This window comes from Zeugodacus cucurbitae, chromosome 5, assembly GCF_028554725.1.
Source record: "Zeugodacus cucurbitae isolate PBARC_wt_2022May chromosome 5, idZeuCucr1.2, whole genome shotgun sequence".
NCBI classification, from domain to species: Eukaryota; Metazoa; Arthropoda; class Insecta; order Diptera; family Tephritidae; genus Zeugodacus; species Zeugodacus cucurbitae.
Window position 1 is genome coordinate 52,281,567 of NC_071670.1, and position 15,089 is coordinate 52,296,655.

Sequence of the window (15,089 nt, forward strand, 5' to 3'; positions counted from 1 at the left end):
CTATACTATATATATAATAATATATAATATAACAAATTCTTACAATTAAAATTTGACACCCATTTTATTTAAATATTTATCCAATTAAAAATATTCTTATTTGTCTCTCTGTGTTTTTGAATTGTGATGCCAGATTGGGTACATTCGAAAATCTTATTAGAAAATAAAAAAACAATAATAAATAATTTAAAGAAAAGTTTTCATATCAGATACTAACACTATTTTTTGAAATACCGTTAATTATGCTTTTCTGTATGTATGTGTGGATAGGTGACAAATTGATAGAAATAAAACAACAGACAAAGTAACAGCTGATTGTACATGAGTTATTATACATTTTAGCAGTCTGGCAAGCTAAGTAGTGTCATTATCGCTGTCATTGTAAAATTTTATCAGTCTTGTATGAAATTTGTTGTTATTCACTAATATTAATTTAATACGGGCGCTTGCTAAGTCAATGAATAAATAAAAACATTTTCTTAGCTGCATAGCTGCAGCTGGACAAAATTAAAGCTACGGAAAAACAGCCGGAAATGCAAATAATTTGCGGTGACAAAGTTTAATTAGAAATTGAAAGTTTTCGGAGGTGAAAGTGTGTGTTGAAAATTTGTTGTTTAGAAGTGCAAAAAGTTCCAAAGCAGCTAAATTATAAAGCGTAAATATAAATCTGTACGATTTCCCACAAATATCTGTTGTTTTAACTAAATGGATATCAACTTTGGTCGAATTTGCAGCAAAGTGAATGCCGAAGTGTATGTAACAAAAATCGTTTTGTAAAATTGGCTTTTAACATCCCGCAGTTACAGGTGAGTTTAAATATTAATTTTCTAGGTGTAAGCTTCTTCATATAATATTTCTGCTTACCTAATAAATCAATTATTTGCAAGGCTGCAAGTAGGAGGCAAATTTTATGACATCGACTACGTAAATGTTGTAAGTGTGGATACATATGTATATCTTTCAGCACAAACTTTAATCTGCTTAATGTGTCTCCACACATATGCATAAGTATTCGTCTATCTTTTTTATTTGTTGGAGCGCATTAAATCTAACAACGCCACATCACATACCGGTGATTACATTTTGTTGTCTGCTCCCATCAACTCGACATATTGTAACCGCGTAGTGACCATAAATTTCGTGTACTTTGACTATTTTGGTAGTACCACCTTTTGTCTTCCATATTATACGCTTTCATCGGCTTTTTATGTACTATTTAATCAATTATTATTATGCATTGAAGCACCAACCATTAACTCCAACATAATTGTAATTTACATTTACATACATATGTACATATGTATATACATATTTATACTGTTATTTTCCGGTTCATAGTTGGTTTGTGTGTACGTTTGAGACTATACTACAGCAAAAATAAACAAATGTATAATGTACTGAGTGATAACGATGCACTTATATTAATTTTTGCTACTGATAATCACTTATTTACGAGATTCGCTTCTAAATACATATAACACATAAATATGTATGCATTTAAAGGTGAACAAATATATAAATACAAAGACTTTACCCTGTTAATATAATCACTTAAAGACTGTTATTTTACAATTACAATAGTACCCTGTACGCATTAAATCGAACTAATTTTTTAACAATTTTTAATTGACAACTTATATTTATTAATATTTTTTAATTAAAAAAGTGTGAAATAATACGAATGTATATTTCATGCTATACGGATAAACCATGCATACTCTTGGAGATCAATTGAATGAACAATTGTATTGTTTCATGTTCCAATGGAGTTGATCGGTCAAAACCTTTTATATTGAAACATATTTATTTTACATTCATTTCCATATGGCAAATGTAATAAACTGTTTTTAAACATCTGTTTAATTAATTTATTACCTGTGAACTTTATTTTGAATTAACACATCTGCTATATCCGTTGGAGGAATTGATATGTGAGACTTTAGTTCATGTATGTAATTAAATGCAAATACAATTAAAGATTGTTGAGGTGTTGTCAACTTAGCATACATATGTACTATGCATAAAACGAAATTTCTGTTAGGCGAACTATTAGACATCCTGTGGTGAGGTTTAATAAAAAATTCCCAGATTTCAGTATATCTTTTATACCTTGCGATGTATTTTATTTAGCCTCGTTTGTATAATACACTTAAGACATCTTCTTTACCTCTCCATCGGAATTGTGGTTTTACACATAACAATAACTATTAACTTGAATATGTTTTTTAATTTATTTAAATGGTTTTGCTTGCAGCCAACAATTTAATACTTACAAGTATAATATCAACATTCAAAGTTCCAAAATAACGGAGACAAAGCGTGACGAAATCATAAGATACCTGAAAATATGCGATTCAATAAGACTGGTTTAGCGACATTAGCCACAAACCCAGCAATCAAATTTGAAAAAGAAGGACTTTTGATTATAACAGAACGTCAAGAGGGATTTTTTCGTCGTGCAGATGGTAAGATAATAAAAAAATTGGTGCTATTATTTACATATGTATAAGAATGTGTATTAGTTATTTCCTCTGTAAAAAGTGTACATCTATAATATCAGACAATTAATTATTGGATAAGTTATGCAATTTTAAAGCATAGATCGTATGTTTATTATTATTTTTATTTGGATGGGAATGTTAGTTAGTATTTTATATGGGTAATAAAGTTGTTATAATATTAATTTCAGTTTATAATGAAACTTCGTGCCTGCTTATAAATGTTTAAATATTCCATTTAGTTTGATAAGTGCGGCATAAAATAAGTATTAATTATTAAAGTTTACGCATGATTCGATTGTGTATTTATTTATAATAAAAGTGCATGGTAGACGAACAAAATTTTAATTGTATAAAGCATACTATTCATATTTAAAAAATTGAAATAATGTTGAGTTTTCTATGCATTGATTTTTTTTTATCAATTTACAATAATATATGCATTTGAAAGTGTAGACACCATAAGTTGACTAAAACCTTTGTGGATTCAAAAATAAAATAAGTTTTGAAGTAATTTATTGTGTTCAAATTAGAGTTCGTACAAAGCATGAACTAATTTTTGCGGTCTTACTACAGTTATAGGATTTAGTTATAAAATTCCTTGAAAAATACTTGCATTATTTGAATTATGTACATACATACTATGTTTGACTGAAAATCAACATTTTTCCCATTATTTTAACCATATCATGTATTTTTCTCATATTTAACAGGAGTACAAATACCATACATAAACGAATACCTTCACACAAAACCATGTTATATCTTTTGTAACAAATGTAAAGATAGGTAAAGAATTTATTTTTATCACACCTAAAGCACCAATACTAATTCGTAGCAACGCATACAATATTCATAAGTATGTTTATTCTAGCGCTGCACAGTTCAATCGATAAATTTACTTCTGCATTCTGTAAAATATTCACTCACCTTCACACATTTTAATGGGAAATTTGGTGTCGGCTCCTTATGAAAACTGTTTATTTTTCTAGAATTTCAATAAAAATTCTATATAGTACTTTCACTTTCCAAATTTAAAATTGCTTCCAAAACGATAGCTTTAAGTACAAATGTAGATGGTATATTTTTTATTAATATTTTTTTCAGTAAATTACCCGCGTTGGTGTAAATTACGAGGTAATTTATTATTTTACCTAAAGGATCACGATCCCCAATCGCCACCATCTGGTCTAATCGTGCTTGAAAATTGTCGGCCATTAATACGAAATGAAGAGCGTGAATTTGATGGTTTCGCTTTCATTTTAGGTAAGTACCTAACACTATTGTGGAAATAAAGAGAAATTATATTTGTTTATTATGGTATTTATTGTTTTAGAATTCGAAGGCAGCCAACCGCAACGCATCTCAACGCGTACAGCCAAAGAACGCTTGGAGTGGGTGAAGTCTATACAATTAGCATCCTATGGCTATTTAGATCGGCAAATTAAATATTTACAAGATCAAATTGCCATTAAAATGGGCAATCGCATCGAAAGTGGACTGCCTGCGGCGGGCACATTTACATCAGCGAGTGATGCATTACTTTGGAATACGACAGCCGATGGTGAAGGTGCATCTGCGCTGACAGTGCCAACAACAAAAAGCTCTACAACGATCAAAGTGGAAGAAGGTGATCTTATACAATTTTAAGAAGTTTCGAATTGCCATAACATAGTTTAAAACTAGCATATATATATAATATATATTATTTTTATTAAAATTTATAGTTTAGTTTGCATAGGAGAATTGAATAGATTTAATTAAGTGTTAATGCCGTAGTATTAATTTATTTAACACTTTTTGGTTCGCTTTAGGAACATTTTATTATTAACTGCACTGTGTGAAAGAGATTTTAGTGGCTAGTACTATTCTTCCCTTTTAAGAACTTTTATTTAGTATAAACTTTTGTCATATCTATTGAAAAATCAGTTCGCGATTATTTGTTCTTGGGAACACCATCATTCTTCAGCACATTATATAAAAAAAATCGTAGTAGGTTTTTAATATTTTTATTTTTCTCTTATTAAAATAATTTGGTGAAGTATTTAAATTCATATTAATTAGCCTTGCTGTTAGTAGAAAAAAGGTACTTTTTTTCTTTGGCTCAGCTACATTAAGTTAGGAAAATATTTTTTTTTTTAATTTAACCATCATTCATAGCTTTATGTCGATTTAATTCAATATAAATACAAAAATCGATTAAATTTGCGGAATACAGGGACTTTCTTACATCTAAATTAATTTTATTATTATTATTATTTGTTATTTTTTGTTACTTTTGATTTTAAATCTGTAGAAATGTTGAATTATTTTTTATTGGTTATGGTTTAAACATGAATATTATATATTTTTATTATTATTTTTTTTGTAAATAGTTTTTATTGCAACTAATATGATACCAAAGCATGCATTTTTAATGAACTCTCACTGTATACAAGTGTTTTCCTATTACTACATAACTGTATAATGAATTTGAATTTGAACAAAATGAAATAAAGAAAAAATGTATACAAAATTAATGCCTAAATAGTTTTTGTGCATATTTAAAATAAGGCGTTGTTTTATAATACTAATTCACATTTTAATTTTGTATCTTAAACTTCTCTGCCTATTTTTTCTTAATTTCGGTTACAACAATTTAACCTCGACACTTTTTAACACCCTATAACTGTCATTCTGTATTTTTCCAACTGTCAATTTCTATGTGCTTCGCTCTTGTGTCCTTTTTAGACCTCAGCGAAATACCAATTTGTGAGTCTGCCTTATCCTGTGATAGTTTACCCTGTGGCGATCACGGACGACTGCCGAATACACGCGTCGTCTGTTCATTGCTCTCACTTGGTAATACAATGTTATGGCGTGATTTTGCGCGTACCGAAGTCGTCGAACGCTCTGCGAATCCGCAATTCTTGTGCACAATGCGTTTTAAACGAAGTGATGGCTTCTCAGCGGACACACTGTTGCGCTTCACGGTGTATGATGTACGCGAACGCTTGTCACACACCGCTGTGCCACTTGCCTACGCTGAGGTGGCTCTGGGTGTCATACAGGTGAGTTTTACAATTTTCATTTAATAGGATTATTATTGACAATTACTTTTTTTTCTTTGCATGCCAAAAAAAAGGATGCTACACGTTTCCGTATTCCACTGCGTGCACTGGATGGTGACGGTGGCTTTATAACGATCGCCTCGTGGGCGCCAGAGACAGATCGACAATCGCCACCACGTTCTACAACACAGGTGTTTGAAGAGCACACAAAAGGTATGCGGTGTTTCCTTCCTTTTTAATTTAATTTATATAAAATTACCAAAATTTTCCTTTTCCATAAGGCCATCGACGTTCGCAATCGCTGCCACCCAAATTGGGTGTGAAACTATTTGTACCCTTTCAAGGTCTTCTGCAAGTAGTCTTTGCAAATCCTTTGGTAAGGTTTCTTAAGTGTTCTATTTACATTAAAATGTAATTAAATACATATTGTGCTTCAGACTCACACATATCGTTTACACTCGGGTATGGGCGGCGACATCAGCGTACACGAGGCGCTGCTCGAAAGTAAATACAGCTTCACAATACCTCAACAATTACTGTAAGCATAATTTATTTCCTTTGTTTGTTTAATTTAATTAATTTGTCTTTCGCATTCAAAGCTCAATATGGATATTGCGTGAAAAGGAATTGTTACAAGAAATCTCAGGTATGGGAGAATTAGGTGGCGAATGGCGTCGACGCCAAATGGATTTGCTTGATAAACATCTAAAATTGCTGAAAGATTATTCGCAGGCGAAACAAAATCTACAGCAGATCACAAAGGAGGGAGGTGAGTTCAAAATTCACTGAAAATATTTAAATAACAAAATATTTGGCTAATTCTACTTGATAAACACTCTGTGCTTTCATCTTATAGGCCCCTATTTTAAACGCTCTTCTGTAAAGACTGATGAATCGCTGGAATTTATACCAGTCAATTTGCATTTGCAACGAATGTGGGCACAAAATGATACTTTGAATAAATCGGGTGTGCTGGACATTATAACGGTTGGTGCATTTACACGCCATGCTGCCAAAGGACGTACTGGAGGGCTTATAAAGTAAGTGTAATGTAACACAATTTTTATCATTAACAAAAGAAACAATATTTTTTTATTAAAAAAAAAATGAAACCAAAAAAATATTTTTTTTCTCATAAACATAAAAATATTTTTTTCGTTAACAATTTTTGAAAATATAATATGCCTATATATAACTTTCTAAACTTTCAAACATTCAAGATTATTACAAGAAACCAAAGATTCACCATCGAAATTCGAACAGGGCAATGCATGCAAAGTGCAAGCGGCCAACGATGCCGTACAAGCCATAAAACAGTTGCGCAAAGAGATCGTTGAAATAATGTCACAATTACTATCACTGGCGAAGGGTAAAAATCCCAAAGGTATGATGCCTTTATGCAATGAGATGATTACGAAAACCAAAACATTATTAAACATATGGGAACCAAGCCTCGTGGAGGACGCTTTTGCGTTTGTTGAACAGCACCGCATCATTGAGGAGCCAGACAATGTGTTGATGGTAACTAAACATTTGAGACCATTCAAATTTAATTTATTATATAAAATTATATTTATTTTCCACAGCCCATGTCACCATTTCGTAAAATCACACAACAACTCTGTGCACTCGACTTGAAATCACCTGAATTGGAGGATTTCGCAACACCTGTCGTTGCGCCTCCAGACCTCTGGCCACGCACAAAGACACCCACGGGTTTCGCCGGCTGTGTTGGTCGCCCATTAATGCGCTCCAACAGTCTCTGCTTGCGGCCATCACCCTCGACGATGGACATAAATGCCATACATGCATTACATCGCACCGTAAAGACATACAACGAACAGCTACGAAATCGTGCCGCAGTCAACACTGCTGCAGCTGGTGCTGAGAACGATGCAGTCGCAGAAGCTACATTCCAATCTTTACCCGTACATTTGAATGACCCCACAAGCGATATTGCATTTACTGAAGGACACTTTAGCAAGACAGATGGCAACGACGTTTCAATGCTTCAATTAATTGACCTTGATGATATTGATATGGCGCAGTTGAATAATGAAAGTCACATTCCCACTTCGTGCCAAGTGCCAAGCAATTTCAATACACGTTATACAACGCACATAGATTCTGAATTGGATGTAGATTACAATGCTACCGTACTGCAACATGGTAGTTTTCTCGATACAAAGATTATGAGTTCTTCCCCCTCGGCTAATTACTATCGACCCACAGAGGAGCCCGAGCCACTCGATTTAACACAATTGAACATTGAGGCTAGTGTAATGTGTTTGGTTAGTAAAATTAAGTTTCTCTGTGGTCGTTGTGGTAGTCCAGCAATTCGTTTGCGACATCCAAAAACGAATATGAAACGAACTGGATTCAAACACTCGCCAGCACCGCCAGATCTGGTAGCTAATCAAAATAAGTTGGCAGAAAGCGAAGATAGTGACATGGTTACAGCTGCTGAGCAGACTGTCAGCAACGGCAATGGGCTCAATTTAGATCTAACACAGAATGTTGAAGCGTTGGAACAATGCAAGGAACAAGAACATACATCTGTGACCGATTTAGAAGGTAACGCGCCACCGAAAAAAGGCAACAAATTCACGGATGGTGAGTACTGACTTAGACATACATGTTTAAGACACTGTTTAAAAATAACTGCATTTAACTGTTGCCATATCAATATTCAAAATTAATTGGGCATTGACTTATAAATCTACACAAGTATATTTGATGGCTTATTTCTCTCTTCATCAGGTCTCGACTTATCGCTTACCACAGACTGGGCTTCCGAGTTGCGCCCATCAATGCGAAAATTGCGCCACGCCATGGATGGTTTGCTAAAAACTGCTCGTTTAATGCATTCTGTGCAACGTCTGCAGCAGGATATGAAGCGCAATAGCATAAACTTGGAAATCATGTATCGGCGTGATGTGTGCTTTTCACAAGCGGTAAGCCCCCACCGACGTATAATAACACTTTTTAACTAATTAAATTGTTGTTCACATTGCAGTTGACAGCGCTCATCGCCGCACTAATGGCCAAATTATGGGGCACTGAAATTACCGAAAATTTCATTAAAATTCTCAGGGATTTAGGACCATTAGCATACTTCGAAGGTTTGCTTTCGTTGTACGGCAACGAAACTGATATGTGGGGTGATATGTGCATCGCTATTGAAGATCTCTCCGCAGTGAATTTCACGCTAACGCGTAGTAATACGCAATGGTAAGCGTTTTCAATAGAAATAACAGTTCAAGACTAATTTTTATTTACTTATATACAACAAAACAGCGACGCGCACACGCCAATTCCTTTGCCACGTGTCACCGGTTCGCGGCAATCCCTGAATGTTTTGTTACCCGTGCCAGAACATGTGTACGCTGTCATGCCAACGCAGGAGGCGGTCACCTTCAAACTCACACCGGTCTTCTTCAATATTGGCATCAACGAAAAGGCCACTTTGGCCGAAACACTGGGTCAAACACGTGAGCAGCACCGTTCGAATTGGGATAATTTTGTGCGTCTGAAACAGTATTATAGTCGTTATCGCAAATTGCAACTCGTTACACCAGATACACCCAGCAAGCATGAACCGCATCCACCAGCAACGCAAGCGCTCACCAATATACTCAATTTTATGGAGGATCAGCTGCGTTCAAATGTTTCGAAAAATGTGAAAATTTTGCATTTAGCCGAAGACGCGTGTCGCCTAATGTCAGGCCTGCGTTTTACCTCATGTAAAAGTGCCAAAGACCGTACGGGTATGTCGGTGACCCTGGAACAATGTCGAGTGCTGGTGCAAGAGTTTCATTTGCCAGCGAAGAGTGTGCCCTACGTGTTGAGCACTATGCGCAGGTAATGCATACTTTTTCTGATTTTTGAAATATATATGTATGTATGCATGTTTCATTGTTTTCTTTTTACATAGCGATGGAACACGTATGGATAACGTCTTTAAAAACATTGATAAACGCAAATACGCATTCAATTTGCCACAGGTTGTTTCATTACCGGCAATGTATCGACCACCGGCTGGTTCCTATGGCAAGGCAGAGACCTAAAAGCGTAAATAATACTTGAACGATTTGATAAAATGCAAGGTATGATTTTAGCCATTGAAATAGGCAGCAAAACATAAAATCAGCATATATTAGAAATCACATATTTGAATAAGAGCCTTGATTAACCTCATGTGTTAGTGGAATTTGATAGACGTGATACAAATTGATCAAAAGCAAAGAGCCTCAAATGAAACGATAAATTGAATTGTTAAATTATTATCATAAAAAATCATAGCAATACGCACATTTATGAATATAATCTATTTTTAAGCTAAGTGAAATTAAGTTGAAAGATATGCAGGCAGCTTGAGTATTTCGTTTACTTATTGAGGTTAGTACTTACTGCCTATTGTTTGAATTATACAAATATGTACAACATCGCGTGTGTGTTTCTTAAATTTTTAGTGAAAAGAATAGTATAATTAATAATTTAGTCGAAAGCAAGATATATTTTACATAACCGATCTGGCAAACTTAATAATTTTGTTAGTGGGTGGCACTGCAATCAGCTGTTCGAATTTATTTAATTTGTAAATTTTTAGTATCGTGAAATTGTCATTTTGCATTTTTATTTTAATAAATTATTCATTATTTATTATTAAGAGAGAAAAAGCATAACTGATTGTTGGTGCAACAAGTTTTACGAAACAAAATTTAGTAAAAAAAAGTGCTTTTTAATTTTAAACGTTTACAAGCTGCAAATAACAAACTAACAAATAATAAGCACATGCATTTTTTAGCTAAAGGTTAATAATTTCTAATTTGTTCAAACTCGAATAACAAATATTCTCCCAAAGGTATTTGATTTTAACAAAATCAATATTTTAAAAGAAAACACATTGATGAAGACGAACAAATTAAAATAATAATAATAATTAAAAATCGTGAAATACAAATTCGATTGGTCTTCCTTAAGTTAACGATACTTAAAATATTTATTCTTTAACTGAGCACATGTCCGTGAAATTTATTGAGTTAAAAAAAAAATAGTAGTGAGAAATGATAATAAAAATAATATCAGTAATGGTAGCTGTACTTAATTTTATTATAAATTCCCAAATTAAAAACCTAAAAATTATTATTTATGTGCGAAAATTATCAAGTAAACATTAAAAAAAATTGTTTTGAAGTCTATTCTGGCTACCTTTTAGACTCTCATAAAGTCAATTTGTTGTGAAAAAACATTTAAAGCAAAATTTTAGATATTTGTTCTCCTTCATACATATTTGGGCAAGCCCTTTTTGTGCCAAATTAATATATGTAATTTTTTAATACAATTGCTTTTAAACTTATTTCAATAAATATGCGCTTTTATCACCAATAGTGAAAAGAAGAATTTATTACAAACAACAATTGTGCCAAATATTTATTATCGAGTATGTAGTGTGTATTCTTTTTTGTTTAACTTTACTAATGTAGTGATGAAAACGCTTATGTTGCGAAACAAGAAACCACAGCAAACGCTGAAAAGTGTCGGTTACGATAATCGGATTTAATCAAATCTCTTTTAAGTTTAAGAAGTTAATTTGTTGACATTTTAATGCAAACGTTAAAAATTCATAAATATTTATTACTAAAAATGAATTAAAAAGATAACAAAAATGTGCCGTATGCTATAAGAAAAACGGTTGTATGAGATATAGCGGCGTGTTTACATGCACTTAAAATTTTATGTATAAGAATATTATTAAATTGATTGTATTACATGTGTTTATAAAAAACACACAATAAAAATTCACTAGTAACAATTAATTATATAAAAAATATAGTTTTATGTATTTTCTACACTGTTTTTGATTAATTTATTGTCAATAAATTGCCTTAAGTTTGCGACGTGTGAACGCAGCCTAATCTTCGCCACTTCTCTATTGTGAATGAGTCACCGAGTATCTATTGTAAATGACCGGCCGGCTGGTTGCTTGCTGTGCTGTTATGGGCGCCTAGTACTTTGGCTGGGATTTTCAATGTGAAATTTCGCAATTTTACCGGCACAGTGTTCCCTCGATAAATTGAACCAAATTTTTAAAAATCGAAAATTTTGATAAAAAATGATTACCTAGCCAACTAACTTGAAAAAATATATGTTCTAATGTTAATTTAAATTGTTTTATTATATATTTCGTAATAGTTTACATATTTTATTTATGTTTTTTCACAATTTATCTAATATACTCCTATTTGTAGTCATTAATGCGACCAATACCCAGTCGTCGCTTTCGTATTTCTGTTTTCAGCCATGACGGCACACCACGTATTGGATGCGCGTTTGGAAAGCGGAGCGGTTCTTCAGGACCTTCAAATGGATGCGTCGTCGCCAATTTACGTTCCAGGAACTCTTGGTTGATCTCTTCAGGATCACGATAACGATCCATATACAAATTGAACGCTTGCTTCAGTGGGAAGAATTTCTGATCAGCTAAATATGGTTTGGGGAAGTCATATTCGAAAACTGGCTCCTTAATATCTGTTGAGAAAACATTTTTAAGGACTAGACACAAATTATTAATATTATCCATATATACTTAATACATTGTGATAGAAGTTCGTTATTGAACTATCCCAGTCGCTTTGGAAAAATGCAAGTCCTGCTGGTGTTATATTATCCTGGTTTTCGCGATAGAAATCCAGTGTTTTGAATGTACGCTTTTCTAGAATATTCGTTTCATTTTGTGAGAGCTTATATTTACTGAAATCGACTTTTCCATTTTGTTTATATAATACAAAGACCATACGTTGGAAGCCAACGCCTTTTGGTGGAAAAGGTGGTAAATATTCGACCAAGACTTCGCCCTTCTTGACATCACCATTTGGAATATTCGAACTAGGCATACAACAAACAAATAGATTAATTAAAACATAATTTTAAGAGAGCAACAATTGTGCAAAAGGGCTCACATAAACCAATGTACATATTCAGAAGTACTGTCCGTAAAATGCGCATCAGGATTCGTTGCTACAAGTGTCCAAAAGCTATCACCTGCTGATTTCTGTAAAATTATATTTTTTGTTACTTTTACAATAGAAATATATACGTAAACTTAAGAAAATATTTTTGTTTCAACCCTACAAAATGCATACCTTCCCAGTTATAGGATCGATTGTACCATCAAAGCTAACCTCGGGTACATTTGCAGCCTCTGCAGGCTTTATAACATTTCCATTATAAACACAGCTGAAATTGCCGTCATCCAGTGGATACTAAAAAGAAAACAAAAAATTTAAAAAACACTTCTTACAAGCACTTCATATCAAATACCTGAATATTCAGTGCCACACGAGGTACGAAGTATGCCAAACCGAATAGGTCATCAAAAATGCCATAATGGTCAGCAATTACACGCAAATCATATTGACCTGTAGTGGAACGATACTCACGTTGCACTTCATCCAAATCAATTAACACTGAAATAATAGATTTCATTATTAAACATGTCGCAGGCTTTACAATAAATAATTACATTTATTTGAGCGGGCCAATTTCTCCACTTCTTCACTGGAACGATGCGCTTTCAAGTGCGCCAGTCGTTGTTTCAACTGTTCCGAGCGGGATGATTTTAGAAGTGGGAACCCAATGTTTACACGTGCAGTCAACTCTGGATCTTTGGTATTTTCTTCTAAAATATAACGGAAAATACATTTCATTAATAATGATAATACGTAACATTTTTTTATAATACGGTACTAGCACGCCGTTATAATCACCCACCCTGCAAACGTTGCTCTAGTGTTTTTGCAACACCTGGTCGTTTGCCACGTATTGTGTGTCCCAATCGCGTTGAAATCAACAAAGGATTGTTGTTTCTTATAACGGTGCTTAAGCTATTTTTCACTAACAAGTTAGTTAATGCCATTTTTACAATCCGAGAAAAGAAAAACACAACCTAAGATTTTCCAATAACGGACCATAAACAGCTGATCACATGTTCACAATAGCGCAGTGCTATTATCATTCACAATAAACCATACATAGTATTAGGCTATGTTTACACGATTATGTTGGTTTGATGAAAATCAATACTTGTAAATATAATTTTAAAATAAAAAAAAAAACATTATACAACAAAAATATTTGAGTAACTTTTTTGTCTTGGTAATAAACACATTTTCTATGCCGATTTCTCCTAATTTAATCAAGAAAAATATGTGTAATGGCAAATCTCTTCAGATATGCTTATATAGGGATTCGGACATATATTTTTTTTATCGTTTTAGGACTTTAAACTTGCAGAAATCGTATCAATGGTTGATCTCAAACCATAATGGAGTCTAATAAAGTACAACAGTTTATTTCAAGTGGGTGCTAATTGGCCTCATCATACAGAATTCTAACTGGCGGTCAATCCAAATTTGCTGATTGAGAGATAAATACGTGTTCGTCCCAGGTTTTCTAAATGTGAAATCCAAAGTTGGGTCTATATGCTCAAATAAGACATATTATGCCTTCCTCGGGTTACTAAACAAATCTGGTAGAGGTGACTTCTTGATTTTATATTCCCTTTTATGATCCACAACTGTTGTGCTTTAGATTTTTCAAGCTGGAGTTACCATACTAAACTGTAACCTGACGATCCAAACAGTTATTTTGGGGATTTCGGCTAAGTCGAATATACTCAATGCGTAATTGGAAGTTTCACCATGGATTCTAAGGTTCCTAACCTTGAGAGTGCAAACACCAAATTTCATTGTCATTCGAAATATTTGAAAATGGAGAAAAATGCTGTAAAAGTTATAAAATATATACAAATTGAATAATATTAGTATATAATATATTTAAAATTGTTTTGTAATTAAAGAATTCGCAAAAAATGGGTTCAGCGACCTTAAAAAATATAGTTCAACAAAATGGAACACTGTACTCATATAAGTATATATATATGTATGTATGCATAATATAGTTCTCTATTTGCAAAATCAATAACTATAATAGCCAAAAAAATGTCATTGATGTAGAAAAAAAGCCGGGAAAGCATATGACCATAAATTATTGCATGGGTAAACACAACCCTCTGTAATGCATTGAGTCAGTTAATTTGTAATGCAAAAATACACAAGAGAACCGGCGCACATTTTTTTCACGCATGCGCTCCATATGCCGGCCCAACCCGGCAAATACAGCGCGCAGTGCAGTGTCCGCACCGGTCGCCATGTGGCCCAGCCCAAAGCAGCGAACCCGGCCGTGTTGACAACACATACACTTGCAATTAGGAGACTGATGCGCACATACATACACAACATATATACTTCTATACATCTGTCTAAGGAACATAATGCGTTGTTGTCAAACTTCACATGGCAAATATAAGCGAATATTCGAAAAGATTCGAACACAAATAAATATATACATACATACGCAGGGGTTGTACAAGCGCAGAATGTGAGTCAAAACGGCAAATCAAGCACACAAACAACCACTGACTCGTACAACAACAGACATACGCGCATTTATTTATTTTTTTCATTGGCAAGCAATTTGG

General features: G+C 33.4%; 2 protein-coding genes across 2 annotated transcripts; one reads left to right on the plus strand and one right to left on the minus strand.

Moving 5' to 3' along the window:
* The first annotated feature begins 358 nt into the window (after positions 1-358).
* LOC105210588 (inositol polyphosphate-4-phosphatase type I A) lies at positions 359-10,484 on the plus strand. The gene is made up of 16 exons (XM_011181636.3): positions 359-806; positions 2,255-2,465; positions 3,606-3,764; positions 3,835-4,128; positions 5,229-5,548; positions 5,623-5,761; positions 5,830-5,924; positions 5,986-6,086; positions 6,148-6,317; positions 6,405-6,588; positions 6,769-7,069; positions 7,135-8,161; positions 8,309-8,502; positions 8,565-8,779; positions 8,846-9,409; positions 9,483-10,484. Exons 2-16 carry the CDS (start codon positions 2,348-2,350, stop codon positions 9,613-9,615), a joined length of 4,014 nt encoding a protein of 1,337 aa, XP_011179938.2. The 5' UTR covers positions 359-806; positions 2,255-2,347; the 3' UTR covers positions 9,616-10,484.
* Positions 10,485-11,705: 1,221 nt separating this feature from the next.
* LOC105210589 (39S ribosomal protein L38, mitochondrial) lies at positions 11,706-13,534 on the minus strand. Its single transcript, XM_011181639.3, has 7 exons — positions 13,322-13,534; positions 13,074-13,229; positions 12,872-13,017; positions 12,694-12,813; positions 12,511-12,602; positions 12,138-12,436; positions 11,706-12,079 (listed from the first exon to the last, which is right to left on the minus strand). Exons 1-7 carry the CDS (start codon positions 13,464-13,466, stop codon positions 11,790-11,792), a joined length of 1,248 nt encoding a protein of 415 aa, XP_011179941.2. The 5' UTR covers positions 13,467-13,534; the 3' UTR covers positions 11,706-11,789.
* Positions 13,535-15,089: the final 1,555 nt, after the last annotated feature.

What these genes read in the sequence shown, in the direction of transcription:
- LOC105210588 (XM_011181636.3), top strand. Translation starts at nt 2,348, where the DNA reads ATGCGATTCAATAAGACTGGTTTAGCGACATTAGCCACAAACCCAGCA. An exon ending in GTTTGAAGAGCACACAAAAG is followed by an intron (nt 5,762 to 5,829) that starts GTATGCGGTGTT and finishes CTTTTCCATAAG; the next exon opens with GCCATCGACGTTCGCAATCG. An exon ending in GCAGATCACAAAGGAGGGAG is followed by an intron (nt 6,318 to 6,404) that starts GTGAGTTCAAAA and finishes TTCATCTTATAG; the next exon opens with GCCCCTATTTTAAACGCTCT.
- LOC105210589 (XM_011181639.3), bottom strand. Translation starts at nt 13,466, where the DNA reads ATGGCATTAACTAACTTGTTAGTGAAAAATAGCTTAAGCACCGTTATA. An exon ending in ATTGGCCCGCTCAAATAAAT is followed by an intron (nt 13,018 to 13,073) that starts GTAATTATTTAT and finishes CTATTATTTCAG; the next exon opens with TGTTAATTGATTTGGATGAA. An exon ending in TCGATCCTATAACTGGGAAG is followed by an intron (nt 12,603 to 12,693) that starts GTATGCATTTTG and finishes ATAATTTTACAG; the next exon opens with AAATCAGCAGGTGATAGCTT.